Below are 10,728 nucleotides of genomic sequence, written 5' to 3'. Positions count from 1 at the left end.
GTGCTCCTCAGTCGGCACGCACTTCTGTGTAGCGTATGCCCTGTTGTGCTGCCGTCCGTACCGCCGTAGCGTACTTGCTGCAAGTACAGCCGCCCTTGCAGCCACCCCTCTCACTGCCCCTCATTTGGCTCTTTTCAGATAAGCCAATTTTCCTCCATCCTCCTCTTGCCATGGACCAGTGTCCTTAACTCTTCTCCCCCCCCCGTGTGAATAGACTTACAGAGAGGCTTGCAGCAACCCCTCCCAGCCCTCTCCACGTTTTTGCCTTTGGCCTTAAGGACATCTCACAATTCCCCCCCCCCCATTTGCGTAGACTTTAGTAAGGGATTTTTGGCTCAAGCGAGGGTTCGTGCGCCATATTCTTTTGCTCATACGGTGAGCAAACGAGCTCGGAATTCAGATCCGACTGAAGCGTTTCGATCGCAGCAGCGAGCTCTACAAGGCGATGCCTAAGATGGCCTCATCCCGGAGACGGCAAAATATTGCCTCAAGAGGCACACGTAACAACGAGATGGAGGGAGATGCGCCCAATGCGGCTCCAGTCCTCCCTTTTCAAGTCCCTCAAGGAAACGGTGGTCAGGTTAGCTTGGTTAATTTTCAAAAGAAGAGAATTTTCCTTAAATTAGTATTAATGAATGGTGTCTTTTTCTTTTAAAATGAGGACATAAAAGTTATATGAAATTACGAATTATGTGATGTTTTCGATAAATTTCGTTGAAATTGCTATCTTCATGAATTGTGAATGCTATACTTAGAAAATTGCATTGAAGTTGTTATCTTTGGAATTCAAGATTTCTTTTGGCTTCAACGCTAACTCCGTTCCGTGCTTGTGTAGCCGGGCGGCGTCATTAGCAAAGCCCGGGAATGGCCCAAGGTATCCCTCATACCTTTGGGAGAATAAGGATCGCCGATTGAGGCGAGAGATTATGAGGCTGCCTAGTTCTGAGGGCCCAGGCTAGTGCGGTAAATAAGCCCACCCTAGTGCGCAGACATCCCTCTGAGGGGCGGGAGGATCGAGCGATGGAGCCTGAGAGGGCGACATGCCGGCTTGAGTCCTCGCCAGTGGCCGACGATGAGGTGTATGATCCCGTAGGGTTTTGCCCAGCATGTAGAGGCTGGAAGGCCGAATTCTAGATCATCGGCAGAATAAGAATAAGAGAGCCGGATTGGCTTGTATGGAAATGGATTCATGTATAAACTTTTTATATAATTGCATCTTGTCTTTGGTATGATTGTATTGTGTAAGAAGGCTGTTATAACGAACCTTGTGAAGAAGGGCCCTAATTAAGGAATATGCTTATTTATGTCAAACAGTGTGGTAGTATTAATTAGAAAACAAATTGATGCGTGAGTAGGGTGGAAAGTGGGAGGATGGAATGCCCTGACGGCACCATCCTACGGATGGGTGGACTCGATTAGTCGGGTAGCTTTCCAACAAATTAAGTGAAAGCCCTACGTTAGATAGTTAGGTTCTTGGGCAACTCTATTCAAGAAGACTAGGCCAGCGGCTGTGCCTTGCATAAGATGAGGAAAAAAGCGTTGTCCCTAGAAATCAAGTCTAGTAGTTGCCCAATTTTTGATCAATTGCCCTATGGGTGATTTGATGTTTAGGAAATCACGCTCCCCCTGCGGGATAGAGCTAGGTCATACCTATAAATCGTATCCTTGAATCTCTACAGGGTCAAGGTGTCGATGAATAGGAAATTTTTTCCCAAGATAAGACTTAGCGGACTATCTTAAGTGTTCCTCCCATTTTTAAAGGGAGGAACCTTACAATTGGTATCAGAGCAAGTTTGGCTCCTAGGAATTGCAGTTTAAGGACTGTTTTGTAATAAATGTTTTACCTAACATAATTAGTAAAGACATCCTACTAAAACAAATAAATTAAATTGATGTTTGAATGATTGTAGGAAGAGGAAGATGCCTACTCCAAATTTCTAGTTTTCCAATGCATCTTCGAGACTGCTAGTCACTCCTCGAATTTCGAGTTCCGCGACACCATGGTGCAGATATTAGAGAAGATATCCCTCCCTCATTTCTCTCGTATTCAGAGAGGATGGGGTAGAGATTTCTGGAGTCGTGGGCCGAGATACTTCATCATCCGAGCAGATCAGATTGGGAACCTCACCACCGACCTTAAGCGGATTCGTTGGATTGAGAAGCTGAAGATGGTCCGCTTATTTTGGTTCGTCGGTACCCCCAGGGACGACACCTCGGTGACTATAGGTGCGGTTCGCATACCTCAGGATCGTTGGGTGTATGACAAAGTGATGCAGGTCTTACCTGCTGATAGGGTAGCAGTGTTGGGACCCACCCCAATCCAGAGTTTACCACCCTTACCATCAGTTTTTAGAGTCTTAGAAACTACCGCGGAACCCCCATATTTCACATATGTGGACCGCTCTACCCTTATGTCACGTGAAGCCTAGGAATTTCCCTTGATGTCAAATAAGACTAATTATATTAGTCTCAGATCTTTGTAATAAAACTTGTCCTTGTAAATATTTGGAAATAAAATAATTTCAATGGTTTTGCTCTCCAAAAATTAAGCGTTGTGCAAATATGAATCTTGTAATCTTAAAAATTGTTTTTACGATGATGGCCAGGATGACCACCCTCCACTTCCCAATGTGCTTTATACCGATACCCAGGACCCGCAGCAGCGAGCTCTACAAGGCGACGTCTAAGATGGCCTCATCCCAGAGACGGCAAAATATTGCCTCAAGAGGCACACGTAACAACGAGATGGAGGGAGATGCGCCCAATGCGGCTCCAGTCCTCCCTTTTCAAGTCCCTCAAGGAAACGGTGGTCAGGTTAGCTTGGTTAATTTTCAAAAGAAGAGAATTTTCCTTAAATTAGTATTAATGAATGGTGTCTTTTTCTTTTAAAATGAGGACATAAAAGTTATATGAAATTACGAATTATGTGATGTTGTTTTCGATAAATTTCGTTGAAATTGCTATCTTCATGAATTGTGAATGCTATACTTAGAAAATTGCATTGAAGTTGTTATCTTTGGAATTCAAGATTTCTTTTGGCTTCAACGCTAACTCCGTTCCGTGCTTGTGTAGCCGGGCGGCATCATTAGCAAAGCCCAGGAATGGCCCAAGGTATCCCTCATACCTTTGGGAGAATAAGGATCGCCGATTGAGGCGAGAGATTATGAGGCTGCCTAGTTCTGAGGGCCCAGGCTAGTGCGGTAAATAAGCCCACCCTAGTGCGCAGACATCCCTCTGAGGGGCGGGAGGATCGAGCGATGGAGCCTGAGAGGGCGACATGCCGGCTTGAGTCCTCGCCAGTGGCCGACGATGAGGTGTATGGTCCCGTAGGGTTTTGCCCAGCATGTAGAGGCTGGAAGGCCGAATTCTAGATCATCGGCAGAATAAGAATAAGAGAGCCGGATTGGCTTGTATGGAAATGGATTCATGTATAAACTTTTTATATAATTGCATCTTGTCTTTGGTATGATTGTATTGTGTAAGAAGGCTGTTATAACGAACCTTGTGAAGAAGGGCCCTAATTAAGGAATATGCTTATTTATGTCAAACAGTGTGGTAGTATTAATTAGAAAACAAATTGATGCGTGAGTAGGGTGGAAAGTGGGAGGATGGAATGCCCTGACGGCACCATCCTACGGATGGGTGGACCCGATTAGTCGGGTAGCTTTCCAACAAATTAAGTGAAAGCCCTACGTTAGATAGTTAGGTTCTTGGGTAACTCTATTCAAGAAGACTAGGCCAGCGGCTGTGCCTTGCATAAGATGAGGAAAAAAGCGTTGTCCCTAGAAATCAAGTCTAGTAGTTGCCCAATTTTTGATCAATTGCCCTATGGGTGATTTGATGTTTAGGAAATCACGCTCCCCCTGCGGGATAGAGCTAGGTCATACCTATAAATCGTATCCTTGAATCTCTACAGGGTCAAGGTGTCGATGAATAGGAAATTTTTTCCCAAGATAAGACTTAGCGGACTATCTTAAGTGTTCCTCCCATTTTTAAAGGGAGGAACCTTACAAATATCTTCCAATGATGGAATTTACCTATAACAGTTTCAAATATATGGCTATTGGTTTTAATCCGTGCATGCTTATGTATGGGTACCTATAACAGTTTTAAATATACGGCTATTGGTTTTAATCCGTGCATGCTTATGTATCAACCCAGGGCACCTATTGATGTCGGTCTTAAGGACATCGAGCTAGATGCATCGAGGGATTTCTTGCGTGATATGCAGGAAATGCTTACCAAAGCTTGGGATTCTATCAGGAGTGCTTAAGATATGGCATGGTTCTATGCTGATAGAGGACACTCAATTTGGTCTTTTGAACCAGGAGCGTTGGTTTATTTAAAAGCTCCTAAAGATTGTCAGACTTTGTCAAAAGAAAAATGCTCGAATTTATCTCCTAGATATTGTGGTCCATTTTGATTTATAGTGGATTGGCACGGTTGCGTTTGAACTTAAAACTACCTCCACATGTTAGAGTTCATCCACTCTTTCATATCAATAGATTGAAAGGGAAACTGGGAGGTGAGGATAATACAGTTACTCCTCAAGAACTCGTTGAAGTCGAAGATTTATCCTATGTTCCACATGAACTTGATAAGGTACTTGAATTCAAGGAAAGGAAACTTTCTAGTTGACTAAATTCCTGAGGTTAAAATTAGGTGGAAAGATAGGAAAATAGGAGATTCGACTTGGGAATCGGTTGATATTGTTCAGTGCAGTTCTTCTTCTTTTCATTACAAGAGTGCAATGTTTTGAGAGAGGGGAAGTATGTTATATGCACATTATGTGTGCATATACTAGGAGGCTAACCCACATTAGGCTTGTAAGCATGGGCTTGTAAGCATGGGAGCATGGGTTAGGACGACTAACCCACATTAGGCTTGTAAGCATGGGAGCATGGGTTAGGACGACTAACCTTAAGGGTTAAGGTTAGGGTCAGGCATCCAAGGGTCACACATGGGAAATGGAAAGTCAAGAGTCACTTGAGGGCCCTCCTATATAATAGGGGCACGGGGCACACTCAAGGGAGGCTTGGGGGCTTGGAGGCTTAGGCTATGGTCTCTTGTGTAGAGGTCCATATCTACTCACCTACCATTTCACACTATAGCTACATGCTATTGGATTGGAGTTATACCTCTGATGGTATGGGACATCAAGGTAGAGGTATGATGTATTTCGTTTATAATTCATGTGTGCATACCTTGGACTCGGGGGTGGTTGGGTGGATGAGTTTATGCCTGATTTATGCATGTTTATGCATAACAATTATCTAGAGAGATCTTAGGGTTTTAACAGTGCCGATATTCAAAATACAAAGCATAGGGACACAAGGTTCAACCCACACATACATGGTAAACATCCTTGAATGGATGAGTGGTTTTTTTTAAAGTGGAAAACACATGGTTAAGGCATGACTCATTTGTGTATAGACACTTTGTTTGAGTTCTTGCTGGTGTATAAAGAGTTTCCCTTACATAAAAACACGCACTTGTAAGACCCTTTTGGCCTTAGGAAATATTAAAGGTGTCAATGTTAAATTGAGTATTGCTGTGTGGATGTGATGCTCATAGCGAAGAATACAGATACAGATGCTCCAGCCTCGAGCCCGAGGTAGATGAATGACCCATGAGAGCAGCAATGAGCAATGATGTAGCTTGATGATGACCTTTGAGCAGTAACATGTTTGGTAAACATCCGTTTGTTGCGAGACGATAAACAAAAAAGGAGGAGCATTTAATGCTGTTCAACACCTCAGCAACACAAAGACAGTAGGTTGTACAAATGGCATTCTAGTGTAGGCCATGATTAAGAAAAATTGGTTGAGATTTGAAGTGATCCTTATCTTAAGGAATGCTTTAGCTACATATATTTTAGTTAACAAAAACCCAATAGATTTAAGCGTTTTTCATATATTTTAGCTACATATAGTAGAGATTTCGAAAACAAAAACTCAATAGATTTAAGAGTTGTCCTTATCTTGAAAGGTTGAAAAATATGTCTTTTTTCGAGCACTATACTAGGCTTTTATACTCTACGAAGGGACAAACAAGCAAATGTCAACAAAGGGAGAATGCTTATTTGTCATTGCCAATTTTTTTAAAATAATTTAAAATCTTCACTTGAAAGTAGAAAAAGTACACATGTTATCACCCACACACACACAAGTGCCATTGCTCGCACATGCAAGATTCAAACCTGCAAAGGGAGTTCGAGAATAGTTGCCAATGTTGCTACTGCTGCACGTGTGATGCTAGTGCTGAAATTTGAAGTGTTTGGAGGGCATCAAAGCCCCTTCTAGAGAAGTGGTACCACTGTTTTGAAAATTTATCAACTCTTAGACATAAACAGTTTATTTTCATACATAAATGGAGGTCAAGCTAGTTTATGGCTTTAAGGTTAGGGTAGGGCCTAGGCCTTCAAATTTCAGCCCAGCAGCTCACTTTGGAACAAGGGCTGAGAATCTGAGGCTCTTGAAACCAAGAAGATATGTCGAGTCATGACTCATGGTACGGAGAAGCTATCACGCGAGTACTTACAAATTACGACTGTTGTCGTACTTACGAAGTGACTAATTAAGACAAGATCCATATTTCGGCCTCCCTCTCCTCGCTAGTCTCCGGTTCATTCACGAGCTCGTCCCATGGCGGACAACTCCTGACCTTGTTGGAAAGCTCGCGAAGGAATGCTGCTACAAATTGCATGTCTGGCCTACAAATGGCCGCCTGCACGCAGCAGCTGCTGCAGCCAAGCCTCAACGTGGCTGTGATCTCGTCCCCCCATCGCTCAAAATCTGTCTCTAGCGGTGCCGCAATCACCCGCCTCGTTGCCCCTTCGACTACGGCCTGTCGCACCCAATCGGCCAAGGTCTCGCCCTGCTTCAGCCTGGAGCTGCTCGGACGCTCCCCGGTCATCCCCGGTCATCACCTCCGGCACTATCACCTTTGACACTTTTCCATGATAATTTATTTTGCACTTTTTTAAGTTTGGTTTGTGCTTAATTTCTTAAGCCTAAAATAAATTCTATCATGGATCAGTTGATCAGTTTGTTTTGGTGGATTTTATTGGATGTTTTCCAAGTTTTATATGGACTCATTAGGTTCTACCTAGATCACTTGTGTCTAGGGGTCTTTTAATGAGTGCTATACACATGTGTTTCACTTGCTTACTTTGGAGTTTTGTTTAAACGACACTATGTTCATATACTCCGGATTGATGAGTTGGCCACCAATTTTATTGCTTCTTTTGGCATGATTAATGACCATTAGATAGCATGTATTGATTGTTATGATCAACTATAGCTTTTATGGATTTGAGGAGCTTCTATGCTTTTATCCAGGGGTGGTTGAGTGGATGAGTTTATGCCTGATTTATGCATGTTTATGCATAACAATTATCTAGAGAGATCTTAGGGTTTTAACAGTGCCGATATTCAAAATACAAAGCATAGGGACACAAGGTTCAACCCACACATACATGGTAAACATCCTTGAATGGATGAGTGGTTTTTTTTAAAGTGGAAAACACATGGTTAAGGCATGACTCATTTGTGTATAGACACTTTGTTTGAGTGCTTGCTGGTGTATAAAGAGTTTCCCTTACATAAAAACACGCACTTGTAAGACCCTTTTGGCCTTAGGAAATATTAAAGGTGTCAATGTTAAATTGAGTATTGCTGTGTGGATGTGATGCTCATAGCGAAGAATACAGATACAGATGCTCCAGCCTCGAGCCCGAGGTAGATGAATGACCCATGAGAGCAGCAATGAGCAATGATGTAGCTTGATGATGACCTTTGAGCAGTAACATGTTTTGTAGACATCGGTTTGCGAGACGATAAACAAAAAAAAGAGGAGCATTTAATGCTGTTCAACACCTCAGCAACACAAAGACAGTAGGTTGTACAAATGGCATTCTAGTGTAGGCCATGATTAAGAAAAATTGGCTGAGATTTGAAGTGATCCTTATCTTAAGGAATGCTTTAGCTACATATATTTTAGTTAACAAAAACCCAATAGATTTAAGCGTTTTTCATATATTTTAGTTACATATAGTAGAGATTTCGAAAACAGAAACCCAATAGATTTAAGAGTTGTCCTTATCTTGAAAGGTTGAAAAATATGTCTTTTTTCGAGCACTATACTAGGCTTTTATACTCTACTAAGGGACAAACAAGCAAATGTCAACAAAGGGAGAATGCTTATTTGTCATTGCCAAATTTTTTAAAATAAAAAAAATCTTCACTTGAAAGTAGAAAAAGTACACATGTTATCACCCACACACACACAAGTGCCATCGCTCGCACATGCAAGATTCAAACCTGCAAAGGGAGTTCGAGAATAGTTGCCAATGTTGCTACTGCACGTGTGATGCTAGTGCTGAAATTTGAAGCGTTTGGAGGGCATCAAAGCCCCTTCTAGAGAGAAGTGGTACCACTGTTTTGAAAATTTATCAACTCTTAGACATAAACAGTTTATTTTCATACATAAATGGAGGTCAAGCTAGTTTATGGCTTTAAGGTTAGGGTAGGGCCTAGGCCTTCAAATTTCAGCCCAGCTCACTTTGGAACAAGGGCTGAGAATCTGAGGCTCTTGAAACCAAGAAGATATGTCGAGTCATGACTCATGGTACGGAGAAGCTATCACGTAGTTACAAGTGATGCAAAGTAATTACGACTGTTGTCGTACTTACGAAGTGACTAATTAAGACAAGATCCATTTTTCGGCCTCCCTCTCCTCGCCGCTAGTCTCCGGTTCATTCACGAGCACCACCCATGATGGCGGACAACTCCTGACCTTGTTGGAAAGCTCGCGAAGGAATGCTGCTACAAATTGCATGTCTGGCCTACAAATGGCCGCCTGCACGCAGCAGCTGCAGCCAAGCCTCAACGTGGCTGTGATCTCGTCCCCCCATCGCTCAAAATCTGTCGCTAGCTGCGGTGCCGCAATCACCCAATCGACTACGGCCTGTCGCACCCAATCGACCAAGGTCTCGCCCTCCTTCAGCCTGGAGCTGCTCGGACGCAAGCGTGGCCGTGTTGATGGCGCCCACCGTCCTAGCAAGCCCGAAGTCGGCAATGTGTGCTTCCATGTGCTCATCGAGCAGTACATTGCCGGGTTTCAGGTCTCCATGGACGACATAGCTCTTGCCATCATACTCGTGGTGGAGGTACGCCAGCCCTTCTGCGATGCCCACCAGGATGCTCAAGCGCGCATTCCACCCCAGTTGCGGCCGTTCGTTGCTTCTACTGCTGGCGTCAGAGGAAACGCCGTGGAGAAGAGTGTCCAAGCTGCCCATGGACATGTAGTCGAGGATGATGGCCATGGTGTCCAGGTTGTAGCAGTAGCCTAGAATCCTCACCAGGTTCCGGTGGCGGAGCTTCCCCAATACCTGCAGCTCCGTCAAGAACTGCTTTCGGGCGTCCGACAAGCCTAGCTCCTCGTCCAGACCCATGCATTCCAGCAACTTCACGGCGATCATCCGCCCGTCGCCAAGCCTGCCCTTGTACACCGTGCTTGACCCGCCCGCTCCGATGACGTTGGCTCGGCTGAAGCTGTAAACTCTCGCAGCTGTATACACCTTTTGGAAACCCCCCCGAGAGACCCGCTTCCGCCAGTATCAGAGAGAGGACTTTGTTTTCGTGATCGTTCCAGCACTGAACACCCAGTGAAGCTACAGATGCTGCCTAATGTGGTATTCTGAAAGTTCCAATTAGACAAGTATTTGTTAGGATCAGCCACAGAGTTCTTGAACGCCTTCAGACATTCAGTGTCGTCTTCTGCACGTAGTGTGCTCATCCAGAGCACAGCTGCGCAGCTGCTAGTGAGACGAGGGCAAGCCGCCGATTGCAGCCGAGTACGCTGCCGGCCATCCTAGCTACTGATGGTGGGCAATCTTCACTTGGCACATAATTAAGAGCTTGATATTCATCGCGGCAATTGATCAAATAGGGTTTGTGTTGATGATATGTGGATGGCTTAGCCTTGCTGACAGATAAAAGGCTTTGATAATGAGATGTGTGAGCCGTTGAAGCTATCTTTCTTTGGTTTTTGTGTGGTGTTTTGAGAGATTTCTGTTTCTAGCATCGTGCTGGTGGTGCCCCTTGTGTTTGTTGTGTCTTCCAAGGCTGCTAGGTAGGTAGCTATAGAGGCATTTCTTCTTTTCCTAGTCGCCCGAGAGTTTTCTGGTGCCCCCACTAAGGAGATAGCTCTGCTATTTTCTTCAGTTTACAAGGGTGTATGCCCTAGGAGTTGAGGGTTTCAGGGAAGGTGCTTTCTTGGGATTTGAGGTGAAGTTTGGGGGTTAAAATGATGTCTTATCCAGAGTTTTATGGTGGTCCTAATGAGGATGTGGCAGATTTCCTGGAAAGGATGGAGGTTGCATGCATAAGCAACCACATCAATGAGTCGGTACAGTGAGCCTGGTACAGAGCTTTTGAGGAGTCATTGAGGGTTGCTGTTCCACGTATTGATATGACTCAGAAAGGATTAAAGACAGCACTTAGCAACAGGTTCAAGAAGGTAGAGGACCCCGACAAGGTTTGGCATGAGGTGCAAGCTCTAACACAAGGTGAGTTGGAATCAATTGATGATTATGTGAAGAAATTCTCTTTGTTGTGGGAAACTTTATGCAGGGCTTTAGGGGAAGACCAGGTACCTCCTAACATGATGAAGAAAAACAAGTTTGTAGCCAGGCTTAAGAGGAGCATTCGCTGGAAGGTGGAATTG

The 10,728-nt window shown here is 44.1% G+C and overlaps 1 protein-coding gene across 1 annotated transcript; it reads right to left on the bottom strand.

Moving 5' to 3' along the window:
• Window positions 1–8,917: 8,917 nt before the first annotated feature.
• Window positions 8,918–9,481, bottom strand: LOC147613674 (putative serine/threonine-protein kinase At1g01540). Its single transcript, XM_086781298.1, has one exon. It carries the CDS (start codon window positions 9,479–9,481, stop codon window positions 8,918–8,920), a length of 564 nt encoding a protein of 187 aa, XP_086637424.1.
• Between the last annotated feature and the right edge of the window lie 1,247 nt (window positions 9,482–10,728).

This window comes from Cibotium barometz, chromosome 43 (assembly GCF_041138505.1).
Source record: "Cibotium barometz isolate CiBa-2024 chromosome 43, ASM4113850v1, whole genome shotgun sequence".
NCBI classification, from domain to species: Eukaryota; Viridiplantae; Streptophyta; class Polypodiopsida; order Cyatheales; family Cibotiaceae; genus Cibotium; species Cibotium barometz.
The sequence above is the reverse complement of the archived record's forward strand: the minus strand, read 5'-3'. Positions and strand labels throughout refer to the sequence as shown.

Coding starts and splice junctions, on each gene's coding strand:
- LOC147613674 (XM_086781298.1), bottom strand. CDS start 9,481: ATGATCGCCGTGAAGTTGCTGGAATGCATGGGTCTGGACGAGGAGCTA.